The 27118-nt window shown below is 41.3% G+C and overlaps 2 protein-coding genes across 6 annotated transcripts in view; one reads left to right on the top strand and one right to left on the bottom strand.

Annotated features, from left to right (window-relative positions):
* map2k6 (mitogen-activated protein kinase kinase 6) overlaps positions 1-25273 on the top strand; it is a 29328-nt gene extending 4055 nt beyond the window's left edge. For all 4 annotated transcript variants that reach the window (XM_046068776.1, XM_046068778.1, XM_046068777.1 and 1 more), the window contains 11 exons: positions 8793-8856; positions 9751-9799; positions 10429-10542; positions 11503-11622; positions 13771-13887; positions 14027-14078; positions 15496-15623; positions 17708-17785; positions 19612-19751; positions 22049-22094; positions 22348-25273. In XM_046068776.1, the coding sequence (XP_045924732.1) occupies positions 8793-8856; positions 9751-9799; positions 10429-10542; positions 11503-11622; positions 13771-13887; positions 14027-14078; positions 15496-15623; positions 17708-17785; positions 19612-19751; positions 22049-22094; positions 22348-22425 (986 nt within the window). In that variant the 3' untranslated portion in view covers positions 22426-25273. The remainder of the gene's footprint in view (positions 1-8792; positions 8857-9750; positions 9800-10428; positions 10543-11502; positions 11623-13770; positions 13888-14026; positions 14079-15495; positions 15624-17707; positions 17786-19611; positions 19752-22048; positions 22095-22347) is intronic.
* Positions 1-27118, bottom strand: part of LOC123982851 (zinc finger protein 502-like) — a 441737-nt gene that overhangs the window by 239620 nt on the left and 174999 nt on the right. The window lies entirely within an intron of this gene.

The following is a 27118-nucleotide window of genomic DNA, read 5'->3' as shown; positions in this document are numbered from 1 at the left end:
GTTCAGAGCATTTTGGGGTGGGGGGGTTGAGGGACTGACTAAGCATGCATGCATTCAGACTGCAAAAACTTCTCTGATGGCAAGAGTTAGTGACAATATTTAGGATATTTCAAACTATTCCTGTTTTATTTTCCCACTTTGTCACAGGTGTGTGTGCAAGGTGCAGAGGTGTATAATGCAATTGGGAGATATTACTGTGACTCTGCTTTTTGCAATAAAGCTTAAAAAGGTCATGATGGCAGCAGGTGGTGCAGCGTAGCACAGCCTTGCAAATCAAGATAGTGAACGCAACTTATTACGTTATTTATTTCAGGTGCAGATCGATCTGCTCCCTCTAACTGCACGGTGCATGTATACTATGTTTCTTTTATCATCAGTGGCTTTCACTGCAACTGATACAACCTTGTGTTTGTATGCATGTATGTTTACATTGTCTGAAAAATATATAGAAAGATTGAAGCTAAAATGACTCTGGAGGGAAATGTGTTTGCACATGCATTTCATGACAAAACTGTCTCTCAGCCCAATGTGAATTTAGTTATTCCAAAATATTTCGTGATTTAGAAAGCGGTTGCAGGCAGCTATTTTCTCTGAGCTGAACGGTGCTGTTGTACTTGCATGCGAGCAATCTGAAGGTACTCTTAATGCTGACATGGTCCAATAGCAGTTTTAACACTTGTTTGCTTTTGTTGTTTTTTTCCAAAGCACTTGTGTTTTGTTTGTGTTGAATAAAAAAACTCATCACCAGCTCCCACCAGCAGTGCGGCATTCATTGGCCAGAAATTGTATTTCAGCAAATTGGGGATGAATGCTTGATCTGTCTTATATTAAATTTACAATGATGATATAAGACAGAAATCTACGTGACACAGACCCTCAGGGCTACGTGGATGTGGAAAGCATAATTTGAGCAGATGTCTGTTAGAGGTTTCATAAGTGACTCCGTCTTTTAAGTATTTTGCAGTAGAAAGCCTGTTTGTTGGCCATCCTGAGTGGAAGGGACGCTCCACTCTGTTTCTCACTGGTGGATCCTATAATAAATGAACCATGTGCATCATGTAGCCTCTTAATGGGAATGCATGCAGTTCGGGCTTGAGCTGTGTTGGAAGTTTTACAAATGTTACTACGTTTGACCCAGTCAGTTCGCTGTTGTGGCTTTTACAGAAAAGTAAATTGGGTGCTGACTGACATGCAGTCACAGAATGTAGTGCACGTCTGAATGGGGCCAAAACAGAACAATACTTGATTGTAAAACCATAATGAGATTTAAAGTTTGGCTCTCTTTAAGTTTCCTGAACTCATTCTTGATTTCCACATGTTTCCTGGCAGTAGATTAGGTGAACATAGGGCTGGCCGATATGGCCAAAAAAGTTTCATACCTTTCAATATCGATAATTATCACGATATGTACCAAATCTTTATTTCTTTCGAGTTGAAAGGCTGATTTTTGCTCCTAAGTGAAAGTTGAAGAAACCTGATGGTCAGTCGTGGTTTAAACTCTTCTTTATGGTCAACGCTTGAGGCCAAACGGTGGATCACTTCACAAATCTGAGGTAGAAAATTCAAAACAATTATGATAAAATCTTTGTAAAATTAGGTAAAAGCTTTTTTCAGTCTTTTTTCAACATCTTAATACAACGTTTTTATGATGTATGATTGAAGTGAATAAAATCAAACATTTATTGAAAGTCTTTTGAACATTTGTTTTATTGTTATTGGAAAAAATTACATTGTGATAATTATTGTTGTTGTTGTTTTATTGTCCAGCCCTAGGTGAGCGGTAGAATGTGTGCAGTGCTCGTATATGGACCAACATTGTCGTAGGGCTCCGTTACATTGTGCGTTCTCAGTATGAGACATTGACTCCAGTTCATATTAGCTCTCAATATACGTAAAGTTCCAAACAAAAATATGAAGCTATTTTATCCAGGCAAGAGCTTGGCGACATCTTCATGTTAAAGCGGTAATTCTGATCCACTGCTGCTATGGCCTTCATTTGCAAGATGCACCTGCAACATCTCTGTTATCTCTCACTTTATTTGGGCCTCGAGGTACATGTCGCGTCCGTGCCTCTGTGGTCTCAGGTGTTTGCCCTGGATTCAGTCAGTGGAGGCAGCGTTCTCGCATTGAGGCGACATGAAGCTGATACTCGGACACTCTCCTCTTTCTGCGACTGCACAGGAAGTGTAGCGTGAGCCGATGACGGCATGATTCCCAAAGGAGCTTCCAACAGCTGTAACTTAAAGGAGCTGCCATCTTTGGAAGTGTAGAGTATCTCAAAAACTGCCAGGGTGCTTAGAGCGGGCCAAACAGCCCTGGGCTCCGGCTGGAGTTATTTTCAAACCTCTTTCTGCTACCAGCCGGCCCCCCTCCCTCCCTGTGTGCTGCTCTCTGTCTCTTCGTGTCCTTCCTTTATGTCACTTTTCACTGCCTTCCACCCTCCTGTGATTGATCTGTCGTCTCTTGGCTCTGTGGAATTCCATTGAGGAACGTTTGGGATTGTTGGAATTCCAGCCGGAGTGCATGTGTGGGTTAGCAGCGGGGCCCGCGTGTCCACGTGATCCAGGGCTCATTATCACGCAGGCCGGCCATCACCTGCCCTTACGCACCGAGGCTTTCCGCGTGCACCCGGTCTCTGTTTCTGGCCTGCAAACCTTCCAGTCAGCATTATTTTTTGCTTTCACTGCTCACAAACTGACACGCGTGCATGACAAGGCTGATTGCATGCTCATGCCGGGTGTGGCAGAAACTGGGAGCACAGACACCCATCTCCTGTGGCCTCAATCTGGCATTTTACTGCATACTTGAGCTCATGTGCTGCAAATCACTGGCAATGATATGTACTGCTGCTTTTAATTAACCCACATTGCCTACCACAGTATGCAAGTTTGATGCTGAGCTCAGCAAGAATAAAGGAATGAATTGTGTATTTGAGTTACGCAACCAAATCTGGAGAACATCTGAAATGGGATATTTTTAGCTTGCTCACCATGTTTCCTATTCAGCTTGGTGGAGCGTATTTAGGTACGTTAACTGTATTAAAGTCAGCCGGAGGTAATTCCATTTTATACTGCTTAATACTTTTACTTCACGGCTTCAGAGGGAAATATTGTAGCTTTTTACTCCATAAAAAACAAGTAGTTCAAATCTGCTCCACCTCCACCACATACATCATTAAAATGCTCCTTACATGTTAATGCATCAGTAATGATAGTATACTGTACATTAGGGATGCACAAATGTTCGGCAACTGAAATTAATCTTTCAGGGCTAGGCCTAATAAAGACCAAATAAATTTTACCGAACAATTAGGTTGACTTGTTGGCAGTGTGGAAGCATTTTAAAGTGTCTGAGAAAGAAGCAATAATCGCCGTTTGCAGATGCTGTTCTGCTGAACTGTCTCTGGCACATCCACTCCATCTGTGACTGACTTCTTAGAAAAACGGTCTGAACCGCTTTGAGTGTTTCTGTCACTTATCTGTGAGAAGACAGTTAAGCTAGCCGCACCTAAATTTGGAGTGCACACGTATTCAAGCCTTTATGGTAACTGAAAAGGACCAGAGCGAGCTGACAGGCAGGTTAGAGACTTTATCCTGTCAGTTTGTCTCTTTACAAAGGCGAGTGTTATAGTATGAGAGTCCTACTTGAAGAGAGGCTGTCAAGTCTTCATGTTACGCAAGAACCGCATACAACATTATTTATCAAACAGTCGGACTTGATGAATTTAGTGCGAGGTGACAACGTCCGGTTTTCAAAATAAGGCGTCTATACAGGATGGAAATAAGATTAATTGGATTATATTGCCATTAAAAGTAAATGGACACATGTAATTTACTTTAGTAAATAGTCTCTCCACATCCTGTGGGAAACACTGAGGGGGGGAAAAAAAGCACATTTTGACTGTTTAATTTATGCAATGGTAAAAAATGGCAAAAAAATTTGAAAAACTTTGTTCAGTATTTGGGAAAGTTTTTCATTATATTCGGTTTTGGCTTCGGCCAAGAGTTTTCATTGTGGTGCCTCCCCACTGTACATAGTGTTAGTGCTGAAACACGCTAGCGAGTCTGTGAAGCTGTACTGTAACGACACAGTGATGCTTTGAGCTAAATGCTAACGTCTGCGTGTTAACATGCTCACAGCGACAATCGTTACATGATGATTGCAGGTATGATGTTTACAATGTTCACCGTGTCTTAGTTTAACTTTTTTTGGCTGATTTAGCAGTAAACACAAAGTGCAGCTGAGGATGATGGGAATGTTATTAGCTTTGTAGGGATTTGGTCAAGCATCAAAGTATTGACACTAGACTTGTTCATGTCAAACCTTTTAGTAGTTGTTAGATATTTCTGTGTGGACCAAAGAGGTCCACCATATTTGACAGATGAAATAATTCTTACATGCAGCCTTATATTTTTTGACTATATGTAACACACAGAAATGAGACATTCTGCATACTTTTTATACTTTAGTACATGTTTCTACTAATACTTGTGTACTTTTAATAATGTGCAATAGTGAATGTTTGACCTAAGTGAGTATTTTTGCTACCAGAGCTGCAAAAAACGATTTTCAATATCAATTAATATTTTTTTAAGATTAATCAATAAATCATTTCTCTATAAATGTATTGAAATGTCCCTACACCCCCAAGTGACGTCTTGGGCCTTTTTACATAAATAATGACTGAACTAATTAATTGATGAATTGTTAATCAATGAATCGATAAAGTGACTGAATGCTACTTTCCAATTGCTACTTGAATACTTTTCCCCGTTTGTATTATGAAGCAAAGCAGAGCACATGCTTATTCTCGACAGCCACATAGATTACATAATCCTCTGATCCTCCGACCCCCCCACCTCCTCTCTCTTTCTTACACTTCTGTTCACTCTACTCTTTTCTATTCTTCTCGGTCAGTGGCAGCAGGATTTCGAGCAGTGCCGCCCTGCAAACACAGAATCCAGCGTTCCTGTTGGTTCAGACATGTCATTGTACATGCAGCACTGAGCTGCCTGTCAGTTTGATTTGCATGCGTGGCTGCTGGATCGCCACCACCACCACCACCACCAGACGCAGCCCGCCAATACCTGCCTCTTATACCTTACTGCTCTTTACATACAAATCTGTTCCTGCAGCCACATTATTCATGTTGGGACGGTGTGTCTCGCTTGTGTGTGTGTATAAGGGACTGCGATGCATTGAGCTTAATATGCGTGCAGAGGTTTTGGAGAATAAATCTTCTTCCTTTGAGCATGCTGCCTCTTGTCTCATGATCTCAGTGCTGAAGGCTGTAAGGCAGAAGATTTTTCAGTCAGTGTTCACACTCGTGGTGAAAGAAAAAGGATGATGTCGCTTCACTGTAATCACACAGTGAATCTTTTGTTCTGACATTGTTTGAGGTCAATCATCTGATCTAATGGAGATGAAAGTATGTATTGATCCTCTTCATGTGGAACCTGTAGTTATTGCTTTCCATCCTGTTATCACATAAATCCAATGTCAGTAAAATGTGGAAGAATGTTAGACCATTATTAGTTTTTGATGTGGATCTGGATCCATTAGTGCAGAGAAAAGGCCTAAAAGGCCTACTTGTACTCTCAAATTCATAATTTGTGCACACCGATTAACAGAACTTACAGTGTTGTTGACATTTTAAGATTAGCGAGCAGTGTTAGCAGCAGGCTAGCAGCTGTGTTTCAAGTACCTACAAATATTGAATTTCTTCCTTCCTATTAATGTCTACTTAGTAATGTCTTAGTAAATCTACTCCAGGACATTTGTCCTTGTCCCTGGTAGTTTAGACTCAGTATAGGCAGATATTAGTTTATTGCAGCTGTTTCAGAATTTATGTAAATGTCAGCTGATGAGTAAAAATAATCAGTGCTAAAGACACTGCATGTCTAAAGGCATTCACAAAGTGTTCCAATTAAAACATTGACAAGCATTTTTAATTGTAATTCTCCCACTAACAAAAAAAGAGTTATTTTTAAACAAATATTGATATTAGTTAAAATGTCCAGAATTGGTCGGTCCTGCTATAATGTGGCTACACTTTGGATTTTGCTCACTGTGTTATCTTTCGTCCTCCTTTAAACATATGCTGAGGAGTGCAGAAAGTCCAAATCTGATGCGCTGCTATTTGTTGTTTCTGCAAAAGTTGTTTCTCAGCCTTTGTACAAATTCCATCCATTCACCACCACATCTGGTACAAAACGCCTGATGATCACTTGTATAATCCATCAATCTGATGATTAGTTTCACGAATAACTGGTTCATTGTTTGGTCCATGAAATGGACAGAAAACTGAGAGAGAATTTACTGACTTAAGAGATTAGTTGATTATCAGAATTGTGGATGATTCAATTTGTGTTAATCGATTGATCAACTAATTACTCCAGCGCCTGAAATTAAGATTATTCCTTTGGTTATTATGTCAAATCCTTGCAGCTGTGGTCTAATTGACAAAAACTGTTAGACGCGCACACGCATATTAACTCTAAATGAAAAAAACAGTCATCTCAAAATTAGAAATGCTTAATGCCAGATATTTTAGCTAACTCTAAAAAACTTAATAGCATTAAAGTAACACATTGAGAGGATTGTGCAGACTTGCTGCAGTTGTTCCCTCTCTGGTTGTTTTCTAGTACCTGTTAGCAGAGTGTCGGTTTCCAGTTACTATTGTTGTCTGTGTAAATTCTGTGTAAATGCATGTAGGAGGGGCTGAAACTGACATTTTAGTGCAACAAAGCTGCTTTGGAAAGTGGAGACCAGGAGGCAGGCAGCAAGAGGCCGCCGGTGGAGGGCCGCATAGCACAGCAGTGTCACACCCTGTTTCAACAAAACAGGACACACTGGTGGTATATGTGTGTGTTTGTGTGAGTGTGTGTTTGAGTGATACGCATTCAGGGCTGTGTTTTGAATGACACATCTGTCCACAGCTACATGTGTTTTGTATTTTCTCACAAGACAGCAATGTGAGAAATTTCAGTTATTCCTCCTGCCCTGTTGTTCCTCTTTTGAAGAGACACACCTTCAGTTTTACTTTTAATAGCTCATTATGACATCAGGGGGCGTTACACACCGCTGTGACTTTAAATATTGCTTTAAAGCTTTGTGCGTCAGCTGCTCAGAGCTTCACACACGTTCCCAAGCGTTCGCAGGGGGTAAAAAAAGGCATGATGCATCAGAGGCATCGCCTGGAGTCACCTTTGTCCAGAGCAGGAGACACTCTGACTGGGTTCAACTGCTATAAGCCAGTCTGGGGAGGTTTGAGCCAGAGCCTGTATGAAAGACCAGTCAGGCAACCACCCACACACGGTCACACCCTTATGAACCTGTGACGTCCTGTTAACAAGGCGCCCAGACGTTAAACCATCAGTGCAGCATCTCCAGATGGAGCGAGCACACCTGGGCTGCCAGACCTCCTCCTCTTCTTCTTCTTCTTCTTCTTCTTCTTGCTTTCAAACCCTGTTTCATTCAATTAGGATCTGGAGTCACTCACTGCATCCAACCGTAAGTGTTGATGATGAGATGGAGCTTCGTTGAGGTCGTTGCTGCAGTTGCTATATCAACAGGACATTTAAAAAAAAAAAAAACAGCTCTAGACTGGATGTAACACAGACGAAGCATTTTGTGTTGGTCTTTGTTTAGAGAGATGGCTGCAGGAAGTTTGAGTCATTTTGCATCAGTGGGAGTTCTGAAGTGCCTGATGGCTAAGCTCTGGACAGAAGCAGCGACTCGTCAGTGTTTTCACATTGAATCTTCCTGGAGTAGAGATACGTGGATTGGGTTATTCAGCACAAATCTGCGTCATAGAGAATCACAAGTAGCACTGAGTCACTCTAAATGTTATTGAGGTTTGATTGAAGTTTCCTTCTTCTTAAATCTTAAAATGAATTTGCTTTAGTTGTCATTTCAGTTGTACATTGATAGAACGTTCATACGATCAGATTTACAGACTGCACACTCTTTTGCTGAAGGGAAGAGAGAGTAAAAGGTTGAAGAGGATGAAGTCTGATCAACGGCTCTCTCATCCTGAGCTATGTTAAGAATTGAGTATGCTTTCATCTCCTGGTATGCTCGGCCGCCAGTGGGACCAGCCCCTCTGGAGTCGCATCAGTCTGCATCATTCTGCTTTTACTTCACTCAGACTAAACTATTACAAAATTGGCATTGGACTAGAGCTGAGAGAATTCATTCACAGAAAACGAATGAAACTACTGGATAATCGATTAATCCTTGGAGTGTATTTGAGTTGAGAACCAGTTGTGAAGATATCACCTTTGGCACTGCTGCAGCCTTCTTCATTATGTCTAAACAAAACAATTTTCATTAAAAAGATAACGGTGTCAATTCATCAACAGAAAGTCTTTAATCGGGGGGGAAAAAATCATTCTTTAATCAAGGATGTAAATTCAGTTGTTTAGAATTTGAAGATTTGCTGTTTTTCTAAATATCTTTGTAAACTGAATAAAGTTTGCTTTAAAGGTTTAAATATGTCCCCTTGGCTCTGGAAACTAAATGATGACTTGGTGAATTAATGAAAACAAATCTACAGATGAATCGATAAAGAAAATAATCGTTAGTTGCCGTCCTAAATGCTTATATAGTCTTTGTATATTAAACATCTGTGGAAAATCAGTCAAGATACTGTCAATCCAGCACTGATTTGTAACATTGCTCAGAAAGATATTAAAGGATCTTTACCGTGACATAAACCGTAGAACCCTTGAAGGTTTTTGTCTCTGACCTCAGTTCTCTAATGTGGTTTGTTGTATTTTGTGTGTTTGCAGGTAAGAGGAAGCCGGTGCTCAAGCTCTCCAAGGAGGTGTTTGAGCAGCCTCCTCCCGCCGCAGTGTAAGTTTACAATCATGCTTCATCACGTCCAATGCTTAAATCCATGCAAAGGTTTTCTATTGATCGTCATATCCTGTTTTGCACTTACGCTAGACCCGATTGCTTTTAAACCAAATCAGAATGCTGAGTGTGTTAAATCTCACAAAGAGCAGTTAACAGGAGAAGGAAATTTAAACGATGGTAATGCACGAGAAGACTTCATACAGAATACTTGCAGATGCTTGTGGAGCAGCTGAGGCCAAAAATCATTCTGCGCTGCAGAAAAACGAAATGTTCAATCTTGTCTTAAAGTGAATCATCTTAATTGAGAAACCTGCAGCAGCAGAGGCATTTTGGTTTCTAGCCAACTTTGAAATGAAATGTCAGGGTCAGACTTTCAGCCATATTAAAACAAATCAGTAAATCTGTGCTTTTATTGCATTCACCTTGTTGATTTTATTAGTTACAATTACATTAGTATTTATTTTCTTAATATATAGTTTAAAGTTTGTTATTTTTAAACATTTTTCTCATTTGTTTTAAAACGTTATTTATTATTTTATAATGATGACGACCTTGAGAGAAGGCTGAAAGCTCCTGAAAACCCTGGGAAGTGAACCTTGAGTTTGTTCACATTATTCTTACCAAGGTTTAAAAAAACTTTATCTTTTCAAAAACAATGTTTTTTTAAATTTATTTGTTGGTCTGTTCTATTGTATTCTATCTATTGCATTTTGTTTGTTTGCATTTTGTTTGTCTGTCAGGCTGGTGGACAGCGTTGACAGACAGATCTTTAACGTCACGCTCGTCCTGCATTTTTCCCCTGAGATTTTTCTGACATGTACTTTCTGCTTTTCTGTATTATTGTTATTTAACCAGTTTGTATGTAATAAAAAGTCTGTCTGTGTGTTTCAGACCCCCCAGAGATTTGGATTCGAAAGCTTGTGTAACCATCGGAGAGAAGGTACTTTTATTTCTTTGGCTCATTTCTTGGACTCATTTTTGGATCGGGACATATTTACTTTCATCTCTGCACCTTTCCTAATCCCGTTCAAGGTTTATGTATTTTTTCTCTTACCTTGGACTCTTACATAACGCTCCACTGTTTACTTTTTTTTCCCTTCTCCCAGTGTATTTTTGGTTTTCTCTCAAGCCACGGAGGCTGCCTTAATAAAGGGTCTGTTGGCTGTAAAGAACGCCCCGATGAACATTACAGCCGAATTGAACACTTCTGATTGTGGGGAGACTGGAATGCCTTTTATTGACCGTCAGGCAGTAAAAATATTTATTTTAAACTCATCAAATAAGTGGAATTTTCCATTGGCAGAGGTGCCTGCTTTTTCTCTTCTCCAGTTGGCCAGAAGTCAGTGAAAGATTTTTTTTATTTATTATTTAGCTTGAATGTGAAAAGATGTTTTGCATCTTGCTGCACTGTGAGGGAGACAGTGCGCAGTGATTCAGACATTTTGCAGAGTAGCTGTACATGTTCTTTAAAACAGAGATGAGAGGTACCAGCAGGCCACCGACCTGTTCTTCCTGTGTGTCTGTACCCGCCTCTCACCTGGCCTTGTTTCCTCATTGTTTCTGGAATAGAATTTCGAAGTGAAGGCAGATGACCTGGAACAGATCGGCGAGCTCGGCCGTGGAGCGTACGGCGTTGTGGACAAGATGAGGCACGTGCCCAGCGGCCTGATCATGGCTGTGAAGGTGAGGGAAAGGCGGACCAGAGGACGGTCGACTTCTGCTTTTCCAGAACCTCTCGTGCTTTCACTCAGTGCATGAACGACAGAATCAGATGAACTTTAGCACTGCCTCCGCGATCTTTTCAGTCAGTACATTTACATGCACTTAAGATAGTCCTCCATCAATGTCGGATTCACAATGTACAGTAAAAAAAACAGGGATATTTTGTTTGTTATTCCATAAATTTTTCTTACCCACAATGCAGCTCAGCAGTTTGGTTGGACAATCGGCCGTATATGCACGCAAACGTACCTACTAGCTGACTTCTCAGAGAAACCAGGTCATGCGGTGGAAACTTCTTTGTGTGCAAGTTTCAGTCGTATTTGGATGAAATTATTTAAAATACAAGAACATTTTTTGGTTTAATTTAGAGGTGGCACAGTGGATAAGACACATGTCTGTGGTTTCGGAGACCTCGGATCTTTCCCCACTGCAACATCCACCAGTGTGTCCCTGAGCAAGACTCTTTCAGCAATTTTCACTTTGGATAAAAGCGCCAGCTAAATTTCTAATTATTATTATTTATTTGAGAAATAAGCTTACTGCAGAAAGCTGGCTGTGTCCTGGTTTAATAGGTGCATGTGAACGCACTGAATGACGCCACTGTTTTGGCACAGAGGCTGGAACAACACAGCTGTTTGGCAGAAAAAGTTTAACCTTTGCAGTAATGCAAATCTGATTGTCACTGGCCAGTCAAGCACTGTACAAGCCAGTGCCCCAGGTAGATTACTTCATTATCATGTACAGAGAAATCTTAATTTCAGAGCAACATTGACCCACTCTGTACATCGGCACATATTCAGTTTTCCTTCACATTAGCGCTACAAACAATCAATAAGAAGCATTCACATGAATGAGGATGCGTTTCATCTATTGTCATCTCTATTGTTTCAAACCTTTTCATTTCCTGTCGTCCTCGATCAGCGGATTCGGGCCACAGTGAACACGCAGGAGCAGAAGAGGCTGCTCATGGACCTGGACATCTCCATGAGGACGGTGGACTGTTTCTACACAGTCACTTTCTACGGAGCACTATTCAGAGAGGTAACAAGTTACACTTACAAGGCTGCACAGGTACGGGCCAACTAGTCTAACTAGAGGGCTGTGAATCACAGGGGCCTTTCCAGGCTCTTGAAACACTGGGGGTTTAGCCCAGCCCAGAAATCTAGTTGAATATTTTCACCTGCTTTCAGAATTTGGGCTTTAAACACTTAATTTCCTGCATTCTGGTAATTTCTGCACCAATTTATTGATGGAATGTCTTTATTTATATAAAAGGAAACACAAAAGTCAGGATGCAGTAAGGCTCTCAGGCATTTTGTATTGCTGTCAGATATGTTTCTCCTGTATATCAACTTTTCACATTTAATTTCATCCCTGCTGAGTATACATACCTGTACATGCAGGCATGCCTGAAGTAACCTCTTACATGTACATGTGGCACCTTTTCGCCTCAGTGATAAATTAGCTTAATCAATTTGAATTCAGTTAGAAGCGACTGTATTTTAACAGCTTCTGTGTTTCAGCAGGTTTTCTGCTCATGTCCAAAACTTTCTGCACATTCAGAATCTCTCGCACAGATCTGTGATCTCTGACATTGGCAGAATAATGTTTTGAGACTAAAGTCGAAATATTACGAGAATAAAATTGTTATCTGATGAGAATGAAGTCATTATATTTTAACAAAATCTAGCTGCAATATTGCTCTGCTGATATGCTAGTGGTTATCCCCTTTAGACCGTCTGACAGACACAGAGCCCATCTGGGGCTGTACTGGATGAGATGAGAGCACTGCTCTTCATCAGAGGTAGAAAAACTGCAAACACTTGTGATCAGAAATAAATCTCACCACATATCCACACAAATCTAAACTACAGCACCTCTGATAAAGTGCAGCTCACAGCCGCTTCAGAGGGAATTATGCATCCTGCAGCAGAGAGACAGTCAAACAGAGCAAAGTGTCTCTGAGCGATGAGGACAGAGACAGCAGAGAGAGCGACAGGTGTCTGTGTCGCGGTCATGTTATTCTCTCACTACTTTGCTGCGATGGCTGTTAAACGTTTGTAGCAAATACACGGATTAGACACCGACTGAAACATTTATTCCACTAGCAAGGACCACGCCACGACAATGTGTGATTTAGAGGTACATATGGAATGCATGGATTGTGGAGGATGGATTAATGCATGATAGGCTGGTCTGAGAGGGCGGACAGAAGACCGGGCGGAGAGACTCAGTGTGGGGCTTCCGTCTCTGAAGTGTTTTCGCCCCAAGCTTTTTTCAAGCCCCTCCAGACGGTACCTAGGTGAGACATGAGAGAGCTGAGCCCTGATTGAATAGGAGGGGAAGAAGGGAGCAGGGAACAGAGGATGAATGGATGAAGGGAAGGGAAAGGGAGGGTGGGTCGAGCGATCTGAAACAAGCGTGCTGTTAAGCGTGTGCTGCTGAGCGTGGATCGTTGTCTGTCTTGCATCGAGTAATCTAAAACAAGCAGGGCAGGCTGAGCGGAGTGGTGTATGTAGCCTTGACAGGTGATTGGAGGTGTGGTTGAGGCGTGGCCCCGCTCACGAACCTCATTAACTTTATATTTAAATGTTTTGATTACAGTTTTGTTAGGGACCTTTCAGTTGTTGCATAAAAAGCCCTGAAGCTGTGAGCAATGCCGATGGTGAATCAAACCTCAATACATTTTAGTACCGGCTGAAATCGGTACTCTCAAGTACTAAAAGTTAGCCTTCTTGGATCAGACAGGTTCTAATTTAAATCGTTTTTTTTTTTTTTACAACAGAAACATTTAGTTTTGTTGAAAGAGATGTCGAATGATGTCCAACCATCCTGACGGTGTTTGAAAACGCAGCCTAAAGAGCATCTATTGCCACATATATTAGATATATTTCATTAGACTGATGTATCTGTGACAAGCCGGATCAGTTCGACTAAATCGTCCAAATCTGCACCCATTGTTCACGTGCAGTAAAACTAGAACCACCAGTGTGTCCTAACGACAAACACTTGTGAAGATTTACGGATGCAGATAACTTCCTACAGCAGTGAGTGGATGTTCAGGATTTCCTCGTCGTGGCTCAAACACTGGAAAATCTGCCGCTTCCTGTCTGTCTGGAATGCGTCCTGGTGCTTTGTTTGTTGCCATTTTTCCTGATCTCTTTCCAAATTCGGGCTGTCTGTTGCCAGGGCGACGTCTGGATCTGCATGGAGCTGATGGACACCTCCCTCGACAAGTTCTACAAGCAGGTGATCGAGAAGGGCATGGCCATCCCCGAGGACATCCTGGGAAAGATCGCCGTCTCGGTGGGTTCAGCATAATGTGAACAATTAGAAATCAGTTCCAAACGACATACTTCCTGTGAATGCTAAGCTCGTGTTAGCTTAATGACAGATATTTGTTATGTAACTCTCATTTGCTTATTAATGGCCTATGTTATTACAGATAGTAAAAGCTTTGGAGCATCTGCACAGCAATCTGCAAGTCATACACAGAGGTAAGAGCCTGAGTGGAAACCCATTAAACCTCTCAGAGACAGTGTCAATATCCACTACTGTGATGCATCATCACTCAGCTGCACTGAGTTTCTTTCTTTCTGACAGCCATTGGTTTCCTTTCCGTTTGCTTATAAAATCTACAGTGAACATCAAGCCTGCTTTTATTGCCTGCATTGGTGTTTAGATGTTAAGCAGTGCAGATTTTTCACATTAATCTCCATTTAAAGCTGTGTAATGTAGGTTTGAATGAACAGTGTGATGAATTCACGGATTATAAGCATCCGACTCTGCAGTCCCCTTCAGCTCTACCTGTTTTAGAGTCTTTCAGCTAATTTTTTTGACCTTCTTTCCCGCCTTGTTTTGGTTCTCTCTCAGCGATCTTATCAGTTTAAAAAGCAGATATTTTGTGAATTGTGTGAGTTGGTGGAGCCTAAACCAGAACCAAAATAGAGTGAATATTGGACATTCATCATGTGGACAGAAACATGACTCCCGACGAATGTTAGTCTGTGTCTGCTGGAGATGTAAATAGGCAGCTGTTTGGTATCAACTTAATAAGAGGATAAAATGTCAAGATAAAATAAAAGAGAGATATTTTTTTTTTTTTTACTAAAGAAATCAAAGTTTAAAGGCGACAATATGCCAATGGGTTACAGTTTGTACTGCTGCACCCTAAAAAGAGTATTAATACAATTTACAGACTCCTTGGCCTCTACTGACTGAAGCTGTGCAGACGACAGTTTTTCTTTCCATTTTACGTCTAAATTAAGCTTGGTGAGCACAATTTAATCACAGCTGATAGAAATTATGGTCAAACCTACGAAAATAAGACTCAATTGTAATTCGCTGTCCTTAAATTTTCCTTTAAGTGGCATAATCAAACAGTGAAAATGTGACATTGACATTTAATGCAGATTTGGGGTTCACTCTGATGGATTACACAACTCAAGCAACTTACTTATTGATTTACATACCATCCATCCATCGTCAACCGCTTATCCTGCGTACAGGGTCGTGGGGGGCTGGAGCCAATCCCAGCTTACATCTGGCGAAAGGCGGGGTCCACCCTGGACAGGTCGCCAGTCCATCGCAGGGCCGATTTACATACCATATAGAAATAAATAACTACCTAGATAGAAATAAATACATCCAGAAATCTAAACTACTGTACACACTGTTATGATCTTGAAAGGGTTAATCCTTCCTGTGTCAAACGTCTGTGGCCCGGCTATGACCACTGTGCGGCTCTTGTTGCATCAACGCTTCATGTGACCGTTGTAATACAAAGATTCACACCATCTGTCTTCACCAGCGACCACAGCGCCGTTTCATAAGTGTGACTGAGGAAAACCAAGAAGTTGTCTGCACACATGCTTAAACAGCTGAATGTTGTGTCATCGTTCTCTTTTGTTTTAGATGTAAAGCCCTCCAACGTGCTGATCAACACTCAGGGCCAGGTGAAGATGTGCGACTTTGGCATCAGCGGCTACCTGGTCGACTCCGTGGCTAAAACCATGGACGCCGGCTGCAAACCCTACATGGCGGTAAGCAGGAAGTGACTAAATGTGAAGATTTGAAGTGCTCATGGGATTCAGTGTGTTGTCATTAAACTGACCACCCTGAAACTGAAACGACAAAACCGAAGTGAAAGGAAAAAACAAGGTCTTCAGCAACTTACTCACACTTCCAACTTACCAGCTAAAGAATGACGACCCATCTGGCATCTAAACTGACTTATCAGTTGTTTTAGATAAGTGGGTGCGTTTTTAAGATACTCGCTGTACTAACTAGCTAATTACCTATCTAGCAGTGCAGTTTTCACCTGGTGGGTTTGTGTTTGGTAGCTCGTACGGCTGGACAATAAAACAATAACAAAAATTATTGTGAGAAGCTTTTTTTCAATAACAAAATAACAGATGTTCAAAAAATATTCAATAAATGTTTGATTTTATTCACTTGAATCATTCACGAATTAGGACTTTTTTTTTTTTTTATTAAGATGTTTATTTTGTTTAGGAAAAAAGGACTGAAAAAGGTTTTATTTAAAAGCTTTTACTCGTGCATGTTCTACCTCAGATTTATGAAGTGAACTCCAAGTGTTGACCATAAAAAAAGAGTTTAAACAACAATTAACCATCAGGTTTCTTCTTTCTCCCAAAGATTTGATACTTATCGTGATAATTATCGATATCGGAAGATATTAAACTTTTTTATCGTGATAACATTTTTGGCCATATCGTCCAGCCCATGCGGCTCGTTCAGCAAGCTAAGGGGCAACACAAGACTGTCGCCAGCCCCCATGGGTTTCAGCCTCCCTGTTAGCGGGTCCGCCTCCCATACCCGAGGTTGCAAGTTCCAGTCAGGACTATGCGGTACAACCTCAAGCTGGTTGCGCTTAAGACATTCATTCAGGTGACGATGGCACAATGGATAAGACACATGCCTTTGGCGTGAGAGACCCGGGTTCATGACCCATCCACCAATGTGTCCCTGAGCAAGACACTTAACCCCTCGTTGCTCCAGAGGCTTGCGACATGTATAGCAATTGTAAGTCGCTTTGCATAAAAGCGTCAGCTAAATAAACAAATGTAAATGTAATTCAAAAGCTCATGTGGGTGGCTATAGTCAAATAACTTTTCCATCTTGAGAAACAACTGTCAGTAGGTCGGTCCACTACATCAGTACAGAAATAAATACCTCAAGGAATAACTTTACTGGATGAATTGTGGTTGTTTTTGGCTGCAGCAGCTGTTTTCTGAAAACAAAACGCTGGTGGTGAACATAGTGAAGCATTAAGCAGCTAAAGAGACAATATTTCCACCAGCAGCTGGTAGAGATAAAAAACTGAGCTAATTTGCTCCTTATCTGCAAAATAATCAACTGTCTGTTTACTCTGTGTGTTGATTTCACAGCTCATGACTGTAGAATCTTAGTGTTGTTTCTCAAAAGAGAGCAGAAGACATGTCATTAAAGAGATGTTTCATTAGTTTTAGCAGACGGAAAACATGCAATGTAATTTCAGTTTGACTTAAAGAGTTCTTTACCTTTTTATTCAGATAATAGGACGGTAAAAGGCAGTAGTTTAACCTTGGAATGTGGTCCAAGATCCAGTTTGCACATCACAGCTCTGTTTTTGATTAGACCACGAGTATAAATGGTAAATGAACAGTACTTCTGTAGTTTCTGCTCAAAGCACTTTACACTACATGTCATTGCAAAGTGCCAAGAAAATAACATTTACAATCACAGCCGTTCAGTGTTTTGCCCGAGAGCACTTTGTCATGCAGACTGAAGGAGCCGGGGATCGAACCACCGACCTTCTGATTAGTGCAGCCGCCACACACACTGTACATGAAAAGCCTTTTTATATCTGAGTATTCTGCTCATCAGTAGACGGCTGAACAGGTTCACCTCTCTGTTTCTCATTATCATCCACACATTTAACGAGCCGGCTACAGTTTAACCACGTCTGCTCTGCTGCTGCCGCTGCTGATTGGCTGAATGACTTTTAGGGCCAGGTTAGCGTTCACGGAACATAGCGGTCTGTGTGTGCACAAGACGTTTGCGATGCAGGTCGTCCTTGACAACCGCTGTTATAAGTGACATCGTCTGGCCTTCTGTCCCGCAGCCGGAGAGGATCAACCCCGAGACGAACCAGAAGGGCTACAACGTCAAGTCTGACATCTGGAGTTTAGGAATCACAATGGTAAATCAGCTTCAATTGCTCTTCATTTCAGTGTGAATTTATATTGCAAACTTTATATCTTAAATGTTTTTCTAAATGTCTCAAAACATAAAAGTTCCTGAGGGGTAAAAATGATTCATAATGAAAAAAGAAATCTGGCGTTTTATGAGGCATGGCTCTAGACAAATTAGTGTCTAGACGTTTATTATGAGTTGTTAATTATTCATAGCTTTCTCTTTGCAGATTTTCAACTCAGATCAGAGAATATTTTGGCTTCAGTGATTCAGCAATCTGTGGCATTATTCAGATGAGAAGCAAATGTTCCAAGTCTAATTTGAATGATAATGGTGGGTAGAAGAGACGGTTGTAAATTATAAAGGTGAAAGGGAAAGTTCAGATTTTGAAACCGTTGCGTTATGAATTCTGTGTGAGGGAGTTTTAACTGAACTGAACAAAGACAGAGTGAGCAATCAGTGTGTTGAATAAAACTCACTCTGGGTGAATTTGGGTTGATTTTTGGAGTATCTGTTACTCCTCAAGAGCTCTACTTAAGTGCCACCTGAACAACGGAGGCTGAAATAACTGCAGTTTGATGAGATTTTGGTCTGTAACGTCAGCTGTTATCATTAATGTCTTGGGTTTTGCAGTAACATCGATTACAATAAATTAATCATTTGTGAAAGGGCAATAGGTGAAACATCAAAAGACATTTTGAAGTCGCTGAGCGGGTGTACATGAGGACTCGTATGCAGGTTGTGAGTTGGGTTAATGTAAATATATTCTGATTTCAGAAACTTGAATTAGACTGCGGGCCGGGAGAACTACACACTGCGCCAATCAAGCCTAACATAAGGCTAATGCTAGCCGTAGAGAAAATATCTATTTGGAATAATTTTGGAATTATGCAATCAGGATGAAAACATCAAAATAAACATCATTTTATTTGCTCACTCAGCTACTGTAGAATAAGCCCAGTGGAAATGGTCCAGTATCTGCAGGGAAAGTGGTAACAGATGGGACAGTGGGCGGAGTAGTCCAGGTAACTGCAGAGCAGATGAGGTAAGACAGGTGCAGTTGGGTGTCGCATTTGGTGGATTAGTGGAGAAAGACTATGTACAGTATGTGTTTGAGGACGTGGGACGGAGGCTAGAGGGACAGAGAGGCGTCTGTAACTATTATTTTTAATTAATTAAGTCAACAAAATGTCCAAAGAGTAGTGAAAATGATCATTACACATTCCCAAAGCCGAACGTGACTTCAAATGTGTTGTTTTGTCCGACCAACAGTCCAAATGTCAAAGATATTTAATTTACAGCGGCGTCAGAGAAAAGCAGCACATCCTCACGTTGGACGAAGATGTGTTTTTGCTTTTATAAATGACTTAAAAGATTAATTGATTATCAAAATTGCTGATTAGTTACTCGACTGATTTACTCCTATCCAGGTTTCTGATAGCTGTGCAGGTGAGTCGCGTTATGTGAGATGTTTGTAAGTAAAGCAAAAAATATGAGGATAAATACGGGAATGATCTACGAGCTGAAAGGAAAATGAAAGTCTCTCAGCTGTAATGCAGAGCATAAATTGTACCGTTACTCTCGTCCTTCTTTGCTGGTGATCAAATGGAGAAATTAAATCCAGGCGCCCATTTGACAAAGTGGGTTTATGTGCTACTGCAGGTAACTCTGTACAGAAACGACAGCGAGTGAAAGACGTGTCTGCACGTTGGAAGTGATCAAAACCTGGATAGTGTTAGTGTCACATATACAGGGTGGTGAATACCACGTCTGTCATGTTCCATGAAAACATGATGGGATTAGATACCAGTGACCTCTATCTCTGTGTGTCAGATCGAGCTCGCCATCCTGCGCTTCCCGTACGACTCGTGGGGCACGCCCTTCCAGCAGCTGAAGCAGGTGGTGGAAGAACCTTCACCCCAACTTCCTGCCGACAACTTCTCCCCAGAGTTTGTGGACTTCTCCTCTCTGTGGTACGTATTTTTTCTGTTGTTTTGTCCCATTTTCGCCAGCCAGAACAACTTCTCAGAAAACGTTCAGTTCCACATTTTTGCTGTTTTTATTTTCTCCACTCAAATAACCCACTCAAGTCTGATGTCTTCAGGCGAGAAGCCAGCAGACTGGCTGTGCCCTTCAATAAAGCCACAGTAAATCTGACAAAAGTGTGTGTTGATCCCAGCGGAGTGGGCTTCAGTTAATTTCCCCCTTTATCAGATTAAGTTCTTTACGGCATTCTTTTGTTGTCGCTGTTGTTGCGAGGACAAAGGCCTGTTCTGTCAGGATGCACAGGGACTCTTTATTCTAAAATTGATTCATAAAGAATGGTTAAAATAACAAACTTTTTAAAATTGATCCTAGAGTCCAAGGCGAAATCTTAAAATTGCTTGTTTTGTCAGACCAACAATTCAAAGCACAAAGATATTCACTTATAAACAATCCTAAATTAGGTCACTAGTTTTTTTTCCCCCAGCTTTCATCTCACGGTCTTCCTCAGCACATGACTTTGTTCAGATCCAGAGGTTTTCAGTTTACAGTGATTTTAATCGTAGCAAATTTTCCGATTTGAGAAGATAAACTGGCGTGATTAAAGTCATCAAAATTATAATTTTCTGTTGACTAAATTATCGATTAATTGATTTAATTGTTTCAGCGCGCCTGTTGTGTTCAGTATTTAATACCACACGTTGTAGCTCAAGCCTTCAGGTCAGCTCTGTTTTCTGTCTGGGATCATAAAAGCCACACGTAAAGGCAACCTAGAAGCATTGAGACAAACAGAAAACTGATGTAAATGCTTTTATCTCACCAAGATGTCTAGATCCAGGATGCATCTTTACTCCTGCCAAGTGTAACCACATTAGATAGCGGTCTGTGGAAATCACTCACAGGGTGCTGTTGTAACGGCAGCTGAAACTACACTGAAATTCAGCGTGAGAAAAGTGACAGGAAGAAAGCAGCTTCACCAGTTTCATCACATACTATCATTCAGAAGGCGTAAAATGCCGTTATAGCTTTTATCTGATCCCTGATTAGTTCCACAATTGAAGGATCTGGATGGGTGAGGGAGCGGCGTGAGTTGAAGACAATAAAAAGTTTAATAAAAGTCGCTCATTCTCCGGCCATGCGAGGAATCATTTTGTTTGTGCTGTTAGTGACCTAGCTTAGCTGTTATTGTTGAAAATAAACAGTTATATATAAAAGTTATCCCTCTTCCGTTATTTTTAGCAATTATCAAGCGTAAATTATATCTGGTCAAGTTACTTTAAATGGGGCCGGTGTTTCTGAGGGATCCTTTACGTCAGGTTTCATTTCCTGCTGCTTGTTTTAGTTTTGTACTGAAGTGGCAGTTGCCTACTTACCCATGCAGAAATTCATCTTGTGGTAAGGGAGTGTTTTTTATGTCCCATCAGCATGGTTAAAGCACATTGTTGTGAGTTGCTTTCTCCACAGATTCTGAGAACTTTGAGTGTTCTTAAAGCTCGGGCAGGCAACGTTAGAGAAAGCAGCAAGATACAGCTAGATTTAGAAAATTAAAAAACATTTAAAAATCCCACCCCTCCCTTCAGGCCTCCCTCCAGAGCCACTCGCCCAAAACACATGTTCATGCACGGTGAGTGCACGGGCAGAGCGTGCACAGGTAGACCTGTGACAGACACAGACACATTACCTACTCCAGCTGTAATGAGGAAAAAGTAAAAACTCCAGACTGCTTTTAGATTCAGACTTGTGACAACTCACTTGTGAAAGTTTGAGTTTCCATCCTGAACTCGGCAGGACAAACTAGACTGTTCAGGTGCCCCCATCTGCTCCAGCGGACCTGTACTGGGACCCCCAGCTCAGACTGTAGCTGTACAAGTATATCTGTGATGTTATGACTGTTGTATGGTGGGAAAACCAGGCTGTTGGGATCGAAATATTGTCAAATGAACGCATTTGGTTACCTGAGAGCCAATATTTCACAGGTAACGGCGCTGTTTTACTGGCAGACACATATCTGATATGAATGGCTTCTTTTTTTTTTTTGTTGCATGGTATGATGTTTGGCTGTGTTTTTTTTTCAGTTACTGCAAGTCCACTCGTGCTTTCGTTGTTTGATGTTCTTCCTGAGAAATAAAACGAATCTCATATCAAAGTCACTGATCTGTTAAAGCCGGTGAAGCAATTGCTGAAAGAAAAGCCGAGCTTTGGGACCGAAGGCTTGGGAAATCAGTCCAGTACATGAAGAGTTACATTTGTTGTGAATTCATGTTCGTGTTGCTTTTTGCTTCTGCAGCTTAAAGAAAGTTTCCAAAGAGCGGCCGACTTACACAGAACTCATGGTGGGTGTTGTATTTCTTAAATTCTTCATTGACTTATAAATCATTACTGTTTTCTTGTCATTATTCAGATTAGAAGCATTACCTGCATGCACCTTGTAATACTGTCAATCAGACACTGGAGGGCGCACTAACACCATTATTTCCATTGGGCTGAAAGTCTTCTCCATCACAGATGAGTAGATAAGCTGTGATGCTTCAGTACATCAATCGGTTGTTCTAATGATTTGTATTTGCATGTCATTTTCCTCCTCAGCAACATCCCTTCTTCACCTCCCATGAGGCCAAAGAAACCGACGTGGCAAGCTTTGTGAAAGTCATCTTGGGGGACTGAGTGGCTGAGAGGGAGGGGAGATCCGTTAAAAAGGAAAGAAATATACAACAAACAAAAAGCACCAATCGCAGCCCCTGTTACCTGCAGGGACCCCCCCCCCCCTTACACACACACACACACACACACACACACCTGTCCCTCCAGAAACAGACAGACGGAGCCCAGAGGAGAAGCTGAGGAAGCAGGACGGGGGAGTTTGTCCCCACCCCCACCTGGCCTCCATGTCCCCTGTATAGTACCTGACATGGGAGGGGTGGGGGAGACGGCTGCCTCATAAATAATCTGGAATAATTTAAGATGTCTGTATGCAAAAACTCCCTTTGGTTAGTCCAACCTCTGTGCGCCGCCTACTTCTCAAACATGGTTTTCACTAGTCAGCGAGTTGACCGTGTGTGACGTGAAACCTGTCATGATGGTCAAACTCAAGGTGTTTTTTTTTCTTTTTGCTGAAAGCCAGAAGTGAAAAGAGGTGCAGATTATATAAACAGATGAATGATGTAATGCTATATATGTGTAATCTAAATGTTTGTATACTCAAAGCAAGTGTTGCATCGGTTTATTAATTGATTGCATGTACAGAATATATCACTGAGGTGAAAACGGGCTCAGATGGCCAGTGAGGAACAGTTGTAGTCCTCGCTTTAAGGCCCTCCTAGTGGTCAGAAATAGGTACTGCACTTCAACTGCTTTCCCTTGATCACAACAGAGGTCTACTACGCGTTTTGGGCTCTGGCTGCCTGTGAGTGTGTGTAAGTGCGTTTGTACTGTGTGTGTGAGCTGGTGCATGATATGTGTGTGTTCGTAGGGCTGCACGATTTTGGATGAAATGAGAATTGCAATTTTTGTGTTCAGAGACAATGATTTTCTCTCGTGATTCTTAGGATTTTTTCCTGTGCAGTCTCATTGTGCCTGTGGGAGCTTTGTTCAGTTATAGTGATGCTCTGAATGAACCTCCCGTTATTTATATTTCACGGGGTCAGGCGGCAGGATTTTCGGGTAGATTTCGTGGCCTTGGTACCTTCGTTTTGTACTTAATTGTAGTGTTTCGATGCAGTATGTATTTTGTCCGAACACTGCTTGACACATGCATGTGCTCACCTGAAACAGTTCCTCACAAAGGAACGTGAGGCTTTTTTTGGGTTTTTTTTCAAATCGTTATAAAGTTTTTGTCTTGGTTGGGGACATTAATTTCTTTTTGTTTTTGTTTGTCTGGTTATTGTCTGGTTATTGGATTGTTGTTTGTCTGGCTTATGTTGTCAGCATGTTAGGGCCCGGTCAAACAGACAATCGAATCACAACCTCCTGCCTCCCAGTGGTTTGTGGCTCACAGGCAGGGGTTTTCCTGTAGTTTTCGTAGCCTTGGTACCATAAAATTGTATTTTGTGTTTCAGATGGGTAACTTTGGTTAGATACATTTATTTATTTTTTATATTCCTAGATTCTAACAATTATAAATATTCATCTGTGTTTGTCCAGGGCCATTATGGTCACTGTCACTGTCAAAGCCACCACATAAATTAATAAGTGATTAATAAGTAAGAGTAAATTAATTGTGGCGTGACCAGGCCAACATGTTATCTGGCAACGTCCGAAGACAAAAGTGTTTATAGCTGTCTCAAACAGCCACGCTTGAAGGCAAGAAGGCGAATTGCCTGGCTGAATTGCTAATGGCATACGCTTACGGACAGTGTCTCCTCAAAGGCATTAAAAATGCTACACTCGTTCACATGAATGGTGGAGGGAGTATTTGTGAAGAATGAAAAGAGAGTCCTGGCCTATGACAGAGTGAAGTGGGTGTGATTGTTGGATTTTCTCTTTTGGAAAGTCACAGATGCAGTCGCAGATTTACTCATCTGTCTGGACATTACTTTCGATTGACTTTGTGTTTCACAGAAAGTCCATCATGTGGAAAAATTAGAAGCGCTTAGTTTGATGCAGCAGGCCGCCCTGCAAATACACAAGTGTAATGAGATTGCACAGAGGTATGAGGCGAAAATGGCAATTTAAATCCGCTCAATCCTGCAGCCTTACTTGACACAAACATTTTTAAGTGAGGTATGTTTTGACATTATGGTCAGTTGTGGGAGAAGATTGCCCATATTCTCCTAGTTGTCTATACTGAGCCAATCACAACCCTCTCCACTCCATGTTCAACATGAAAAGAACTGGATATTATTACTATTATTATTACTATTATTATATTAATTATTGTTATTATTTAGATCCAGGGTTTTTTCCCCAGACATATTTACTGCAGTTTTTCTTATTTATTATAACTGCTGTTTTCCCTCTGAAAACTTGAGCGATGCATTAGAGACTTTTCTTGTGTGTGGGCTGTGGATGTTTTTGTCGTGTTCTTCTTGGCTCAAACACGTAAATGCTTTTGAACTGTAACTTGCAAGCCTTCTGTGTGCCTCTCTATAGAAAAACAACTAAGGATAATAAGATGTTGTAGTGATGATGATGATGCAGGGATCTCTGCCTCTCCCATCATACCAGCTTCCTCCCTCTTCACACTCTGCATGGCATCATAATTCCACTTCCTGTTTGCCTTCATTGTTTTGTGTTTCTCGTTGTAGATGGAGCTCCAGATCGTCGGTATTTTCCTTCTACACGTTTGTACTCATCTCTCTTGTTGCCTTGGTTCTTTTTTTTTTCTCATGGTGGTTTCTGATGGCTTCGGGGTGCCTACATAGAGCTCAGCTGACACCTTTAGTTGTAATGCAAGTACTGCTCTAATGACAAAATGGGAAACTTGAAATACTGTATGTGGCAGGATGGCGGGATATTGTTACAGTTGGAGAATTTACATCATCTTCTTGCCTATAAATATTTTGTTGCAGGGTAATGACTTGATATTTTTTGTATTTGTGTCCGTCTTCAGTCTATCTTAGCTCAGTTTCAGTGGCTTTAGCTGTGCTCAGATTGTTTGATTGTTGCTTTAAGGCACAATCTGTGATCTAAAGAGGTGGTATTATGCTCATTTTCAGGTTCAAATTCGTATTTAGAGGTTGTACATGGTTTAATTTTCAAAAAACATATTTTTTGTCATACTGCACGTTGCTGCAGCTCCTCTTTTCACCCTGTGTTGAAGGCTTCGTTTTAACTCTGGAGTGATACATCTTCTCTCTACATGATCTTTGGTGGGAGTTGCACATGCGCAGTTCCTAGTTAAGCACTACTACCCAATCAGAAGCAGAGAAGGGCGAGTCAGCTGTATATATATCCCCTTACCAGCTTAGCAACATGGACTGGAGTTTCAGAGTGGTGAGTTATTAATCTGTAACAAAAGTATCTTTCATCCATAAAGTTATAACTGTGCAAAAAGCATAATACCACCTCTTGAAGACAAAAAGGACTGGAATCTGCTGTGGCATTAATTGACAGTATTTCTTTTTAACCTTTGGTACCCACTGTGAAGCCCACATGACTTTGATGGACTGCAAGCACTGGGGAAAATCATTCAATTCCTTGAAAACAATATGTTCAAATTTATCACAAGGGTTAAATAACAAGGTCAATTTAATTTAGTTCAGTCAGAACACGCGCAAGATGCGAGCATTTAAATCTGCATTAATTGTTTTTGGCCACTTGGGAGCAGCGGAACAAGCTGTAAACACATAATTACCTTATTAGCAACGTATAAAATTGTTATATATGCCTATTTACACATCCAGAATATAAGGTTAGCATTGAATTTGGGTCCTGCTTCTGGCTGCCTGAATGTTAATCCAATATTCAGTCTCTTTTTTTGTTGCTCTGTTTGGTCTTGATCAACTTCTGAGAAACAAAATCTGGCTCTTCGGCTTCAAAATGTTCATCTATGTTAACCAGCTACTGGCTGATTTTGTTTGTCTGCCGCTTGATCCTTAGTCCAGTACAGTCCAGTCTCTCATTTAAAGGGAGTTTCCTGTTTTGTAGCAGACTAGAAACTTTCTTTTCACCCTTCACACCATTATCTGCTCCTTGCTGGGCTCAAGTCCCCCAGCCTTTAGCTTACTGTCCTCCAGATAGATTCTTTTAAAAGTGCTACTAACAGCCAAAGGTGCGACTCATACAGCTTTGTCCTCTCTTTATTTGCTGCACTAAACTGTCCCTCTCCTCCATTAGTTCCTCTCATCACAGTGACCAAACATTTCACCGCAGCCTGCTCTGTTGAAAGCAGGTGACACACGGTGGATACAATTTTACTCCTACATGCTTCTCATTTGCCACTTACCTAACTCTTCCTTTGTAATGAAGGTGAGTCAGAGGCTAGGTGGAAGACAAAACACACTGCCAGCTACTATAATGACGACATTAAGAGCTCCCTCATTAGTACATCTCTGTGCCAAGGACGGAAGTATACTCTTGAGAAACTGTAATTGCCCTCCGTGTTTTATTGCCTGATGAAATTGGCCAAATTCAAATTCACACTTTTCTCCTGCAGGGTGAAAATGTTGTTTACGTGCAGCGTGGCCTGTCACAGGTCCGTCCTGATCTATTGTGTTCGTCCGGCGTGCTCAGTTCTTTCTCTAGAAAAGACGCTGGCGAGTCCCTGAGGAGTCCTCTTTGTTCATCAGATAATCAGCACAATTTTCACCCATTTAGCGAATGTGATCAAAGAGCCGGAGCAGAAGAGCGTGGGCTCAGGTGGACCCGGGGACGGGGAGTCTTAGAGGCGGGGGACAGTGTGTGCAGCCCTCCTGCTGCT

This window comes from Micropterus dolomieu, linkage group LG14 (genome assembly GCF_021292245.1).
Source record: "Micropterus dolomieu isolate WLL.071019.BEF.003 ecotype Adirondacks linkage group LG14, ASM2129224v1, whole genome shotgun sequence".
Taxonomy (NCBI): domain Eukaryota; kingdom Metazoa; phylum Chordata; class Actinopteri; order Centrarchiformes; family Centrarchidae; genus Micropterus; species Micropterus dolomieu.
The sequence above is the reverse complement of the archived record's forward strand: the minus strand, read 5'-3'. Positions and strand labels throughout refer to the sequence as shown.